At 42.4% G+C, this 15,894-nt stretch overlaps 1 protein-coding gene and 1 long non-coding RNA gene across 5 annotated transcripts in view; one reads left to right on the top strand and one right to left on the bottom strand.

Moving 5' to 3' along the window:
- The window catches only part of LOC118773619 (carnitine O-palmitoyltransferase 1, liver isoform-like), a 31,445-nt gene extending 16,030 nt beyond the window's left edge, over positions 1-15,415 (bottom strand). For 2 of the 4 annotated variants that reach the window (XM_036522660.1, XM_036522637.1), the window contains exons 1-7: positions 15,305-15,415; positions 5,161-5,303; positions 2,743-2,882; positions 2,108-2,279; positions 1,908-2,009; positions 1,622-1,759; positions 160-237 (exon numbers count right to left, since the gene is read on the bottom strand). In XM_036522660.1, the coding sequence (XP_036378553.1) occupies positions 160-237; positions 1,622-1,759; positions 1,908-2,009; positions 2,108-2,279; positions 2,743-2,882; positions 5,161-5,301 (771 nt within the window). In that variant the 5' untranslated portion in view covers positions 5,302-5,303; positions 15,305-15,415. Of the gene's footprint in view, positions 1-159; positions 238-1,621; positions 1,760-1,907; positions 2,010-2,107; positions 2,280-2,742; positions 2,883-5,160; positions 5,304-15,254; positions 15,282-15,304 lie in introns of those variants that run through there. The other 2 variants (XM_036522645.1, XM_036522653.1) reach the window with 2 other exon arrangements.
- Positions 131-5,258, top strand: LOC118773648. The gene is made up of 3 exons (XR_005004737.1): positions 131-207; positions 1,105-1,212; positions 5,189-5,258. It is a non-coding gene; the product is annotated as an uncharacterized LOC118773648 (long non-coding RNA).
- Positions 15,416-15,894: the final 479 nt, after the last annotated feature.

A 15,894-nucleotide genomic window follows, 5' to 3' on the forward strand; every position in this document is an offset into this window, starting at 1 on the left:
CAGAAATCTGTAAAAGAGAGGGGAAGTGGTGCAGCTTTGTCAACAGAGTGAGGGCAGTGAGCACAATGACAGACACAAACGACAAACGCTAAGCTGGAAAACAGGAGACAGACTGCAGCAGATGAGGGGTTGAGAGGCACAGGAATCCAGGGGCAGTACCATGCCGTAGTAGTTGCTGTTGACCATGATGGGACTACGTCCGCGAAGGTAGATATACTCCTCCCACCAATCACTCACCTGTGAAGGACGACAGAGATTCACTAGGTATGAATCTGCAAACCCCATTACTGCAAACCATGGAGGCCACATTCCTCAGCATATTAAGCCAGGGATGGAAATCACGCTTTTGCTTTACATAGCAATTCTACAACACAAATTGTCAACTAAATCGAAGCTCTTGGAAAAGAACTTCGGTAGTGTAGCATAGTGGTCAGTCTATCTGGACTGACACCCTTGCCACTTTGACCTTGTTAATGTAAGATTCTTGGCTCGTACTCTCTCTTACATTGTGTTCGTAGCACATTTTTGCCTAGGTAATATAGCAGCACTTTATTGTCCCAGTGACTGTATTTGATATATGTAACCTTAGATCAGATTAGTTCTGTCTTGCTACACTGACCTTGTGCTCAGCTTCAGCACTATTTGCACTGTACAACCTGTACACATCTTGCCCTTGTGCCTGTTGTTTGCCAACTATATGCACTTTTGTACGTCGCTTTGGATAAAAGCGTCTGCTAAATGAATAAATGTAAATGTAAATTACGTAAATGGTTAAGGAACACAGCATATAACCAAAAGGTTGCTGGTTCAATTCCACACTGAGGCACTGCTGCTGTAGGCAAGGTACTTAACCCAGAATTGACTCAGTAAATAGCCAGCTGGATTACATGTAAAAAGAGTTGTTTTGAGTCATTTTGACTAAAAGGATGACTGACAGGTTAACTAGCTGGCTACACTGAGTTTTGGCAATCCCATGTTAGCTTTCTGTAGCCTAAGACTAATGATGCTGGACTGACTATGTTGCATAGCTAAGAGATTACTTTTCATAGACACAGCGCTCTTGGTCATTACAACTGTCTCAGTTGGTGTCACTTTTTGTCACAGTTTTGTTCATTTCAATCTGGTACCGCTACACTGCCCCGTGATTTCAAGGAACCCTCCACATCAGCCCGCTGGTGTATGGAGCACAATGCACTCCTTCTGGCAGCCACAGTAAGTGTTTAAGTGTCAATCATTTTCGTAGCTGATATGAACGGATGTGAATATAGCAGATACAAATTTATCAGTTGCATTTGTTTGTCAAAAGGCACAGGACTGAAATTCCACCACGCTGGATTTAAGCAAGACAGACTTTTTAAAACATTTCTAGTGTCAATGTTCGACTAGTGAAGAGCAATGTGATGTCATCTATTTTCATCCCTGTTACCAATATTGCAATACTCAAAACCAGACACATACTTCATATAAACATCAGGTACATATCCATGCCATTAACAATATTTGGTGATCAGGCCTTTAAGCAGACAAAAGCTTAAATAAAAAGTTTGAATGCTAAATGAAAGCTGTGCACTTTGAGCATATGAATCGGTCTGTATGCCTCTGCATGAATGGGGGTACTCACATAGTTAGTGGCCCACAGTGCCTTGAGTTTGAGGTACCATTGTAGTCGGTTCCCCAGGGTGTTCTCAAACTGCGTGGCAAGCTTAGTCATACGCTCAAACTCGCTGGCACTCATCAGCGGCCGCACCGACTCCAGGTACTAAGACAGGGAGGGAGAACAACAAAGAAAGAGGGAGAACAGAGGGACAGCGAGAGACAGACAGAGAATGAGACGGATTGAAAAAGAGTTTGTGCTGTACTGGACTGTTTCCATCTGCATACACTGACAGTCCGATTCTACTGCTCACCTGTTTCAATGTGTCTTTAATGGCAGGGACGGGTAAGTTTGGCAGAGACCCCTGGTAACTGTACAGCAAAGGCTGCCTGCCTGAGAAGATCCGCACCAGCGCCTACAGAGACAGAGAACGGGGGGGTGGGGGGGGGGTGGTTACTGGAGTTACTGCCATATGTACACTGAGAAACAGGTGTGATGCTGAGGAGTACTGACCACCCAGACTTTGGTGGTGTTGGACATCTTGCCATGCTGCTCAAACATCCAGCGGTGGTAGGAGAGCAGCTGCTTGAGGCAGAGGCGCATGGTAAAGATGAGGGACAGCCAGAGGAGAGTACTGAAGAGCACTGCCGACACCACTGTCTGACACTGGACGCTAAGAGACTGACTGAGAGAGAGAGAGAGAGAGACACAGAGGGAGAGCGAGCATGAGAGGGGAAAAAAAAGTGTCCCATTAGTTGACCAACACTTCCCCCTATTGTTCAAACATGGCACTACATCTCAAACATAAGACAGATGGTCCTGGTGTTTTTGGCCATCAGTGCAGTTTTGGCCAGTGCACACAGGGGTCTCAGGACAATATGTTCACATAAGGGTGCTCCCTGAATTCACCATCATATCAGTATGAAAATTACCAAAGCAAACACAAGATGCTGGTGAGATGAAATGCAGCAAAATTCAACAATGACAATGACATTACTGTGAAAAAGACAGATATATACAAATACAAATACATATATATATATATATATATATATATATTTGTCTTTGGTAACATGACAATGAAAGAACAAGGAAATAACGGCAAGTTATAATACAATATGTCCACACAAGACAAAAAAGGCTATTACCTGACAGGTAGGTGTTCCTGGATTTTAGCAATGAGGCCCATGGATGGGTCAGAGCGAGTATACATGGTGGCTAGGATTGCGATGACCACAAACAGCCAAGATGAGGGGCTAGCAGGGTACACCCCTGTGATGAAACTGTTCTGTAAGAGAGAGGCTTCACTGTAGTGCACCTGTCATATGCGTGTCACAAACCCAACAGAAGTGACCAGTGAACACAGAGACAGACCACCAAACCAAACTGCACAAAGACAGACAAGCGCTTAAGACCCCGTAACCACAAGCACACTTATTCACTGGATGGCATGTAGAAAAATGTTCTTATGTTAACTTTCAGTCCAAGAGAAGATGTACACACATCCATATGTTTCCAGGTGCTGGGCAAAAGACAATGATAAAGCAGTAGTATCAGCACACACTATTGTCTGGTCAAACATAAGCTGGTGAAACAGCTTATTTTAACAATATTTTAACATTTACAGCCTTGGTCAGGTGTAGAGTAAGTACTACTTATTATAACTTTTGACACTGTATATGAACCCGAGTTCCCATATCTAGGGTTGGGCAATGTCTACCGAACTGGCATGTGACAATGTCTGACATGGGGGGGGGGGGGGGGGGGGGGCGATCCTCTTATAAAGGTAAAACCATGAAGCAAGTAGGCCTATCTAAAAGCATTGGCGTAGCCTATTTAATCTAATTTAACCAGGCCCATTTAAATTATTTTGAATTTTGTTTGTATAATTCGTTTCATTAGTGTAAGATCTAGTATAATTCATTTAAGATAACTGCATAATTCGTTTTGCATTTTTTGCACAGTAAAAGCTTGACTGTTTAAATTGTGTCAATTGAGTCTTTTGAATGTAAAATGGAAATCCCGAGTTTTAGCCTATAAAGGGTGCTCTTGTTCTGTTTTTTTCTAAAGGTGTGATCGGGAACAACTTCATTCTTTTATTTCGATTTATAGTAACATTTTATTTGTCTATCATGGCTATTATAACCTAATCAGGAAAAAAGTAATTAATTATTTGAAGTCGCTGAAGTCCGACCAGGTAATTAGCCTAAGGTAGGGCCCCTTCAAATACGATGCAAAAAATTAGGATTATAACAGCCAGGATGTGACTATAAATCAGCAAGAGTTTCCTCTAGTCATTACGATATTAATAATTCATTGATTATATTTTTCCTAAACATGAAAAAGTTAAATGTTCATGGCGAGACATGGTGAAAAAGGGTTAAGAACAATTTAACGATTAGGAATTATTTGTTTAAGACAGGTATAGCACAGAATGGGAGAGTTCGCTCTGAATCCTCAGTTTTGCGATACAAATAAAGACTCACCCCCTGATTTACTGAGGTAGGTGCAACCCAGGTAGATTTAAAAATAATTTTTATGTTCGCGCCTTAATTAAAACATGCTTTCACTGGGAGGCATAGTGTGATTAACCCTTTCGTGCGTACGGTCACACCGGTGTGATCAGCCGTTTAGTGCGTATGCTAACACCTTTGAGGAAACAACGATTTAACATTTAAAAATATAGCAAATGCGGCGGTGAAAACTACGAGAAGCTCAAAATGCTAATGAAAACATAACGAATCATATAATGTAAAACGCGCTACATAGCATAAAATAAGTTACGTGCGAAAGCGTCAAATAAGCGGTTTTTCCTTTATATCAGGCGCAAGCAGCTAATATAATAATTAGAATAAACCCATCCTTCATTTCTGCGCTCTGGCAGACACTCCTTGAAATACATATGTATCAGTTCTACGGCTCAAGTTGATCCCCGGCAAATCCCCGCAAATAAGTAAAATATATTTTTCTACGTTATAGCAGAGGCACAGGAATTATAGTGTGTGTGTGTGTAGCAGGGTGCTGCTGTCTGTGTGTGTGTGTGTGTGTGTGTGTGTGTGTGTGTGTGTGTGTGTGTGTGTGTGTGTGTGTGTGTGGGGGGGGGGGGGGGGGGGTTAAATCACGATGCCAGCTCAACATTGTGATGTCTGTCAGCCATCGGCAATGTTACACTGATTCATACCATAGAGTAAAAATGTGATATCTGATATCACTGCAAAGAAGTTCTTGATTTATACTTTCTACTCTCAAACAAGGGTGTAACTTTGGGTTGAACATTGGGGGGGTTGAGGTCTCCATGAATATGATTATTTGGGGGGGGTTGCATTGGCCGGTTTTGATTACTGGGGGGGTTACAACCCCCCCATAACCCCCGTAATTTACGCCCATGCTCTCAAACAATACATAACAACCTAACTTTTTGAATTTAGGATGCATGTTCACTTCCTACAGGCCCTTACTGCACAGTTCCATGACCAATGAGCCACAGTGACATACAAAGATAGACGAAACACAACAAGCGCCAGACCGAACGCCCTAGTTTTGCTGGGAAGGGCGATGGAATTTACCTTCATGCGGATGAACTTCTTCTTCCAGGAACGCAGGCCAGAGATGTAGACCTGCCTGAGCGCCTCATGGGACAGCTGTAGGTCGATGCCCTCCGGCGTAATGGTGAACTGGAAGGCCACCGCCTGATGAGCTTCCGCCATCTCTAAGAAGACAGTGTTAGAGAGCTCATGTGACATATAGCTATAGTGGACACGCTGAACTACTGACTGCAAGGTATGTGGCAGCATGCTATAGCCTGTGGCAAAGTGACTAGGCAAATAGGATATCACATCACCAGCAAAAAAGATGAGTTATTGTCGACATTATTAAATTAATTCATTCATTGATTGTCATTAACTTTCTCCCTCTCGTTATTGTTACTGTTGTCTTAATATGTTGGGGCAATGCAAGCCCTGCGTTAGGCACGGCAATAAAGCTGGATTTAAAGTTAATTGAACAGACTTATGGCAATAGTCTCACTATTTGAATAATAGTTTTAATATTCAACACATGTTGAGTAATCACATCACATCACCACACACCAAGTAAGAGGCTGACACTGACACAAGAGTATGAGACACTGAATGATAATATGATACATTCGAGAGGAAGAGAAGAGACTGATCAACCATATGGAGACTGACAGGGGTGTGGGGATGAGAACAATTGCCTGAATACTACAGCTGGTTACCCACAGTTTACACACAACTCCACCCAACACTGCTCATTCAGAGAGTGGCTTTAGTGAGATCTGAACTGCCTCTCTATCGCCAGCGCAGTGGAATGATTGATCGGCTCTTGTTTTTCAAAAGACTCCAATAATGCCTCTGGGTCTCTCTCTGCCTCTGACTGAGCTCATCTCTCCCACTCTCTCACTGGGGTTCCAGCTGTCGCTGAGATGAAAGTGCCCTCACAAGGGCAGAGCTGCCACAGCGGAGAGTCCCCAGTGATAATGACCGCAGTGTGCCACTCGCTACCAGCACAGTGCCAGAGCTAAAGACCGGCGGAGAAGGGTCAGGCTGCACTGACTGCACCACAGCCAACATGTTACTACATAGTGTGTACAGAGTATGCAAGAGAGCCAAGGTGACTATGACACCATGTGACTATTAACAACCACTGCTGTCAGTAGGCATATTGTTCTTAATCTAACAAAGTCACATTCCCTCTGACCAGGCTCTGCCACATCCAGGGCGAGCCAGCAATTTCCAAAGTGCACTGATCAAAGTCAGCATAACGCTGGCCAGAACCACATATGATAACAGGTTGGCGCAGCACACAGGTGAGTTTAACCCATGCAGCCATTATGACATTGGCATCATCTAGTCCATCTAGTCCATGGTAAAAGCCTTTCTCTGAGGCAATGGATACAAGAAGGCTTGTGTATCTGCAGAACTACCTGTGTTAGCATGACAAGCAAGGACATAATCCCTTAGGTGAACAGTAATTAATAGGTGATAATATTTTCATCAATCTGAAGATTTACGAGTGAGTGATTTATTTGAGAGAGATGAGGCAGACAGCTAGGACACGATTAAAAAAAGTGAAGGAAAGCAAAAACAGACAAACCAGAAATGACTGCACTACCCAAACATTTTACACACCTCCAGGCATCTTACTGCAGCGGAAACAGTGCCCCACCCAGGCCCGGTGCTATGGGGGTGCTTCGGGGTGCATTGCACCCCCAGACGGACCTCAGTGCAGCCCCAGCTGTCTCCTTATATCCCCATGCCTACGTAGTATTTATGACTTTTTGTGCATCCCCATGGATTGCAAGTGCACCTCTCTTTATTTTCTCCTGGCGCTGAGCCTGGCACCATCCAACAGGGAGACTGCCATGAGCTCTGGCACTGCAGCGGTCGCATCCCACAGCACACAACCCACCGTCTGTAACCATGCTTATTTACAGTTACATAAACACTCCTGCACCGTCTGGAACACACGCAGCCCCTGCAGCCACTACCGCCGTTTCAAATGGGAGACTGCGCCTGCAGCAGCAAGGGGCGGGAGGCGGCCGTGTGCCAACGGGAGCGGCCAGGGTTTTTCCACCGCAGCCAAGGATAAACACAGCGTAACAGCGGTGCGCCAAAAGATTTTTAGGGACCGTACCAACAGCCACTGTTTATCCAACCATATCTACAGGTGGCAATATTTGAGAAAGATTTGAGAAAGTACTGGGAAAATCCAGAACTACTAATCCAGAGGTTGAACACTCCAATGGGCAGTGTTCAACCTCTCAGCCTCAGCTGGTAGAGAACATAGTGGCTACATAACTGCACAGAAAACCACCCCAAGTTCCCTCATCGGAGGACTGAAGGTGCCAGCTCTTGAGTAGTATGCTCAACACTGCCTGGTCAAGGCCAAGACTGTGCCCTCATCCAGGGGCCAAAACATGCACGTCCAACAACAACAACAGGTTTTGGATGCAAAACCAGCCCCCACATCTCATGTTTGCACTGAGGTGCAAATGCCCATTAGCAGCTCCATTGCAAAGGACTATCACTCTTCTCAATCACACCTGGGATGAAACGAAAGGACAGAAGGCAGGCTAGAAACCAATGGCACGACAAAGCATCCACACCTAGCATCCCAGACTGGTACTGCATTGAGAATCATGTGGGAAAAGGAGCACTGTCGACGGAGGTAAAAAGAAAAAAATATAAATAAATCTATTTGCACTTTGTCAGCTTGGAATGGAGACACCACTCCCCATAAGCAAGGCCTGTCATGGAACAGGAGGTCAGCTGCCACAACACGCGCAACATCTGCTATGAGACCAACAGCTTTCAAAACTGCACCACAATCACTTGGATTTTTGCAGATGAGGTACAAAAGGCTGTCCAACACTCGCCTTCTCTCAGGGGACAGTTATTAACATGGAGACTGAGTTCAAGAGTACACCAAGAATATCCTTCTGCCAGGTGAAATCAAGGCAGGTTTTCCATTCGTTCAATTATACCCCCAAAGCGCACTTATGTGAGAGCATTTCAGCCAGTTGTCGTGGTAGTTCCCTATTCAAATGCCTCTGTGGTGCGGTACAGTCAAAAAGGATTCTGTGAGAGCAGTGGGGTTTTGACCTTGTAGCAAAGGGCGAGAGCAGTCACCCCACCCGGCCTCAAACCCGGGTCTACGGGGTACCAAACATGCAACTTTGACTGCGACGCCAAAGAGCCAGGCTCATTGGTATGGCAGTCAGAGCACATACTCAACCGTAGTGACAGCACTCTGTCACAGACCTGAACTACAGTCTGTACCCTGCATTATAGTGCCCATTGCATCCAATGGAGAATAGAGACAGACACCAGCTACACTGATGGCAAAGGTAAAAGCCAGAGGGAGGTGCTAACCCAGTGCTTGTCATCTTCCACACACTGCAAGACTGTAGTAAAATGGAACTTCTGCCCATGGTCTTAAATGAAAATAACATTCAAGATGTCCAATGTTTAAATAAAATCTTAAAATAAAAATATTTTCAAAAAAGTTTCAACTAATTTGAACAGATGAAGCTGGGTGCTAGTTCTTTCATTAAGTTAGCTAGTGACAGCTAGATAGGTAGGTAGGTATTATTTAGCTAGCAGGTTAATTAATGTCAGTTGCAACTAGCTAGTCACCTAGCTAGCTAGATGACACAGACAAAGATGTTCATATAAATGTTTGAAAAAACTTGCAAACATAAAACTATATCCAGAAAATTATTAATTTATTGTATGACTGTGAATAGTGAGTGAGTGAACAAGTGAGCGATTTCGGACGCAGCCTTTGTCTTCGCAACGCTTCTGCTAAGTAAGGTTGCTGATTTTTAAAATGGCGCTCGTATCTTTTCACTGCAACTCTGCATCCAGATTTAGGGAATTATTACTTTAAAAAGTAACAGTGGCAGTAAAACTGTATTTCACACTATTATGGTTAAACTTTGCAATTAATCCACAGTTCACATGCATGCCGAACCGTAGGGGGGGATCCATACGGATCACGGATCAACTATGGTCCGTTACACCACAAAGTGCAGACAGTTAGATTTAGTTAGAGTTAGATTTGGAGACAAGATTTGAAGATTAGATTATATTAGATCTGGAGACAAGCCACTACTAACCAGGCTACTGATGTCAAAGTGCCTGGGCTTGGAGCCTCGCACCACATATCATAATATTCATCACAGACAGGTTTTTCTGACACCTCATCAGTGGGAGTTCTGGGTCCAAAATTAAATTTTTAGTGGCTGGTAGATGAAAAAATTCACCAGAAAGTTGGATTTTTCATGTGCCAAAATAACTTTTGAAAATAACATTGTCAAAAAGTACTAGGACTGCACAGAGCTGCTGTGCGGTATTGCTTATCAATCTGGGGACACATCTGTGAACTCAGCTCTATGTTCAGCACTGACACTCACTCATGTGTGGTTAGTGGCGTCCTGTTTGCGCAATTTTTCAAGTCACTTTATCAGATGCACTGTAAGTCTCTCTGGATAAGAGCATCTGCTAAACAACAAAAAATATAATAATGTAATGCAACACCTGTTACTACAACTTACCGAAAATTCATACTCGCAGACCAAATGACAAATTTAATTCAAAATAAGCATTTCTATTTGAACATCAGACAGTTTGTCACTGCACAGGAATTAAATGAAACCATAGATGTATGGACAGGTTAGGGCATTACTGTTGACCAACTCTCCATGAGATTGTTGCATTATAACTGACAATTATCTTCATCAGAGAACAATGCTTTAGACCAGAGCAACCACTAGGTAACACTACACTTTTCAAGAAACGTATGCTGCTCTCTAAAATTCCCATCCTTGTGATGATCCTCCTTGTCAGGTTTATGCTTCTTAGGGGGCCTGACACCCAGAATGTGTCTCCGCATTTATACATAGAATGTAGAGCCAGCTATCAAAACATGCAATGCAACACTGGAAAGGACAGCCAACTACCTCTCAGCCAAATTAAGCCTAATCTTACCACGGTAAAAGAATTTGCATTGCACTGTCATATGTGGCTTGTGATCAGATAGCAAGAGACTGTAGGAATTTTGACACTGGAAAATGACAGGTGTGTCCTGCCTAGGGCTGTGACGGTAATGATTTTTTTCTTCCCGTGGTAACAAAGCAACAAATTACCACGATTTAGCGGTTAAATTTTATTTTACGTGGCAAACGCAGATGTGCTGAACAGCAAATTTCGTTTTAACCCTTTCACACCTACGGTCACACCGGTGTGATTAGCCGTTTAGCGCATATGCTAAAACTGGTGCCATTAAAACACTAGATTGGAGAAATTCTAGCTAATTTTAGCTCTGAGGAAACAGCGATTTAACTCTAAAAATATAGCAAATGCTAACTGAAATCTATAAGAAACTTAATAACGCAAATGAAAACATAAGGAACCATATAAGGTAGGCTAACCCGCGCGCTACACACCATAACAAATAAGTTACATGCGAAAGGGTTAAAACGAAATTTGCTGGTTAGCACTACTGCGTTTGCCACGCCTTTCAGTAATTCAGCCAGGTAAATATCCGCGCTGGATTTATGGAAGGAAGTTGCGGTCAAACTTGATAATATGATTAATTTGTGTTAAAATATTAACGCCTTAAAGTTTCCAGATTAATCGCGAACGAGCGTTAACGCGTTAATGTTGACAGGCCTAAAATAAATAAATAATTGCGGTGATACGGTAATGAGCTCAACCCCACGGTAGGCGTTTCATGACCGCGATATTGTGATGTGGTTATCGTCACAGCCCTAGTCCTGCCACTGACTTAGACTACAGTAAAAGGGAAAAAAGGCCTTGACCATTTTATTTATTTACACAAAAAAGCACCCACCAGAGTGGCTAATCACCCTGTGACTTTCACCCACCAAAGACAAAATCTACCCACACTGGTGGTCTAGTGGGTGTTAATTTTAGACCCTGCAAATGATGCAAAGTTTTACATAAGGCCCTTCAAATACATTATAAAATGTGCATCAGTGCAGTGTGTCCCCAAGACAGGATCTCTTCTGCAAAAGCAGATTTCAACCTCTAAGGAAAGCTGTGTGTCTGGACAGTTGAAGTACAATGTATGTACAGTTTATTGAGTTACTAGCACTAGCAAATTCTGTCAGCACATGGTGGTGAAACAGAGCAAATAGAAAGCCAAAGACAAAGGCAGCTGCTATACATGGAAGGTGGAAAAGCCTAGGGCAGCACAAAAATACAGACGTGTAGCATAGTGGTAAGGAGCTCGTAACCAAAGGTTGCTGGTTTGATTCCCCGGCGGGCCATTGCTGCTGTAACCTTGGGCAAGGTACTTAATCCACAATCGCATCAGTAAATATCCAGCTATATAATTTTATAACATATAACAATTGTACCCGATGTGAGTTGCCCTGGATAAGAGCATCTGCTAAACGACAATAATGTAATGCAGTGTTTCTGAATCCTACTCCTGGGGCCCCCTGCTCCGCACGTTTTCCATCTTTCCCTGCTCTACCTACCTGACTGAACTCATCAGTGGCACTTTTGATTAGCTGAGCACACCTGATTTAAACAAGCAACAAGGACAGATAGAAGATATGCAGGACAGGGGGCCTCCAGGAGTAGGATTGAGAACCACTGACGTATTGTAATAATATGTGCCCCAGTGCTATGTCCACCGAAAGTACTGATACTTATGTGACAGAACCCATCCAAAAGTTGCAATACCTGTTAACAGCTCAGGTATAATTGACTGAATAATTTGTAACCTAAGTTTGTCTCTTTTGTAAGAATATATTGTCACAGCTGCAGTTAAGATAACTGTTCAGTCTGACATTTTCTAATGGATTTAAGAGTACTAAAGATAAAACGGACAGTGAATAAGTTTGCATGCACGTTAATATCCTGATGTTAACCCAAATATTAAAGTATTCTATGGCATCATATGAATACCTTATTCCATCAACCATAACCAGAATAAGTCATTATGCTGGTTCTAAGAAGCTTGAAAAAGTGGGATACTCCTCTAACAAAGAGAATACTGAATTACGTTAGCACCTTTTCTGTAATATTCCTCCAATGAGTTTACATCTGTGCATGTTCGATGTTTAGCAAGGAATGGTGGCATCATCGGCACTGTCTGGCCTCTTGCAATCTTTTGCTCCCAAAGCCGTGACAACAAGAGCAAAATATGCAGGTTATGTTCGTCAGCAAATCTGGAGGTACCTAAGAAGCCATGACCAAAAACATATTTATTCCAACAACTTTATTTGAAGTAAATCTTGGTTGGGGCATTTGTTTTGGGAAATTACCAGTACTGGCCATCCACTACTCCTTGGACCATTTAAGAGGGCTATCCTTTCCAATTCACATACCCACTGGATGTCTCACCAAGAGACAATATAGGAATGTGGATGCCATCCACATAGCCTTTGATCTGAGGAATGTAGAGGGTCTGCTCAAATTTCCTAGCATGCTTCTTCCACAGTAGGTACATTAATTAACCAGTTGATCACAGGGCCAAACATGCTTTCTGAAAACATGTACACAAATCAGTCGACAATACATCTGTGGACACCAAACTTATCCGTGACCAAATGACACTCAACATAGCTTCCCAATTTGTACAGGACTGACAGCAGAATGTCCATGTTCTAGCTCCTCATCCTGTTGTCTGCCATTGTTGAGGATATTGATCAGAACAATTGTTTGCAATATGCTATTTTGCAAAATTGCCAAGAAAGCAATATGAAGAATGTAAAACGAAGCATCTTGCAATCTATTCTCCCAGATAAGACACTTATCACAAAAATTCACTGTTGTCCTTTACAAGTCTTATCTGGGATACTACGATTACAAAGTACACAGGAATATTATTAGCAGTCGTACTTTATGGTGCATGTAAACAGCTTATTTGGAATATGACCATAACTAGGGCAATATATGGAATACATGTTAACTTTGTGTGTGAAATGGTTACTTTGCTCAGTTTATGAGTGCTCCTGATTTGGAATGTGCAGGTATTTGTACTCTAACCTACCTTCCTCCCTATCTCTGTCTATCTTATCGATTGCTATTTTCATTAAAAAAAGGCACTCTACACTAGCTTGGCACTTAACTTTGTATCTTTCTGACCTCTTGTAGTATTTCTGGATAACTACTCTTAGCATAGTGATGCACTTATTTGGAAGTCGCTCTGGGTAAGAGCGTCTGCTAAATGAAGTAATGTAAGTAATGTAATGCTTCTGATACTGCTACCAGTACTTATAAAAATCACATCTAAGAGGAGGCTCCTGTTATCTCAGACCAAAACAAAAACCACCAAGAACAAGCAGAAGCACGGCTCCTCACAGGGTGAGGAAATGACCGAAGAAATAGAAAACTACCCTTAAACTGCGCCTTGACACATTTCCCCACAGCGAGACACTGTCCATTCTGCTCCCTTCCTCCATCACATTTTCCTCTCTTACTTCCACCTTCACTCATTTTCACCAAGTTCTTATCTCTCTCACTCCCACTCTCTTTCGGTGAACGCTATAAATAGATAAGCACGCAGGAGACCAACAGCAATCACTGCAAATCTAGCCATAAGGACTGCTGTCACCATGGCAACCTAAAGTAAGCATTGCTTTTAATTTGCTTTTGTCAGTACTTATACACACTCATCAAACACTGATTAATGAAAGAACATCCCTAAAGTACACAGTACTCTATACTTAGTCATATGGAAGCTTATATGCTGCCACTGGTTTATATTCAGATACAACAGGAAAATAAAGAAAATACACAGCACATATTTCAGCAAATATATTCGAAAATATGTGATTTCAAGGACATAATGTAGTGTCATAGCTCAATCATATCTTGTATGACAGAACCAACCATCTTTCTCAGACACTCTGTATTAGGAAATACCGGAACACCTTTGAAACGAAAATGAAGCACAGTAAAACTGCTTCTAGTTCAACTGTGGAAGATAAATCCAAAAACACCGCAGCTAACTCTTCTCAAACAAATTCAGGGTATGCTGATCTACTATGTCTGCGTAATGCCCATCTTGTGCATCTGCTAACATGAAATCATAGTGAATTGTTAAGTCTTTCTGTTTAGGATAAACATATTATTTTGTTAGATATCATGCGAACTACTCTCTCGCTAATTGTATATAAGTTACCTTACTAAAGAGAAACACTCAATCACTATGCATTTGTAACACCAGCTCGACTAATCAAGATAGCCATCTTATTTCAGGCGAAACGCTTATCATGTACTATGCTAAAACTATGCAAATAAAAGGAAACAAGTTAAACGCCTCTGATACCATTCCGTGGTTACTTCCTCAAGTGTAAAACAGCTAGCTGTTACTCTAGATAATTACCTTGTGCTTCTGCACGAGTTTGAACATATTACCGTTCTATATCTTGGCGCATAGTTATGTAAACGCAAAGAACTTCAACTGTCAATTATTACTCACTTGGACATGATGCAGGAACTGGCTACTAAGTAATGAGTAACAGATAATAGACGTTCAGTCACAGTGCAAATAGCGGGCGTGAAACAAACGTCTCAACGTGAAAGGTATTAAGCTAACTTAGCTTACCGCTGTCAGAGGCACACAAACTTATTTGCTAGATAGCTGGCTAAGCTTGCTAACCAGTTCGTCCCCTCGCGCGTAAATTGTTTAGTTAACGACAGCGAATGCAACATCAACATACATTCGTCTCACATTCGTGCGCGTAACCTACAGTAAATTGTAAGGTTACAGTAAACTGACCGAATGTTAGCTCGTAAATGTTGTAGATATTGTTTATCTATTCACTGTGTGCATGAGTTGCCAGCTAGCGATGTAGCTAGCTACATCTAGCTACATCGGTAGCTGACGACTCATACACACAGTGGATAGATAAACACCCCCATGTTCGGACTACAACATATTCAAAAATGCTACTGATACAGTACATTATTCTTATGTCTTTGTCTGTAGCGAGACACCCAACAGACTGAAACGCTGAAAAGTAACGGTAGGCTACCTAGCTGCCCAGCTAAATGTTCTGCCTTCCCTCCGAAAACCACGCCTAGTACGACAAGCACACAAACTAGTTAGCTAACACTGGCTATATGGTTAGTGTTAACGAATCATTAAAAAGGCTTACACTGTATGGAACATTAACAATCTATGAATGACAGCGCTCTGTTTCCACACCTGAAATTTCCTGGCGACAACGAAAATTCGAGAAACGGCTACCGCTTGCTAGCTACAGTACCAGCGCCTGTTTCTTCTTGCCTTCTTCTCTCCCTCCCTCTTCTTCTCCAATACCGCTAGTACATGCGTTTCATAATTCAGTCAACATTCGACGTTTTTATCTGTAATTGCCCAGTGTGCCCCACGTGACTAACATGAGCCAATCGGAATCGAATCTATGCCCTCCAAACACAGCAAGTATTATAATTCGTCATTTAGCTACACCCGCCCAGCTACCCGGCTTCCAGTGTCACGTGGCATTCGGGTAGGTTTACAAGGAGGACAGACGAGCGACTTCGATCACGTGATATAGACACGTACTACTGGAGCGTCAGTGACTGGGACTTGATGCTGTTTGCTGACTGGGCTGCCGTCACCCTGCTGAAGAAGAACGACTGAACGCTGCAGTTGAAAGACTCAAGCTGGTTGCGGGAACTTTAAAAAGAACACCACACTGAGCACCCATTTTTACAGTTTATTAATATAATCATAATAATGTGATATCATTTTCACTTATGACCATAATTGTTGTCATTATTATTCCTTTTTTA

Source organism: Megalops cyprinoides, chromosome 1 (assembly GCF_013368585.1).
Source record: "Megalops cyprinoides isolate fMegCyp1 chromosome 1, fMegCyp1.pri, whole genome shotgun sequence".
NCBI lineage: Eukaryota > Metazoa > Chordata > Actinopteri > Elopiformes > Megalopidae > Megalops > Megalops cyprinoides.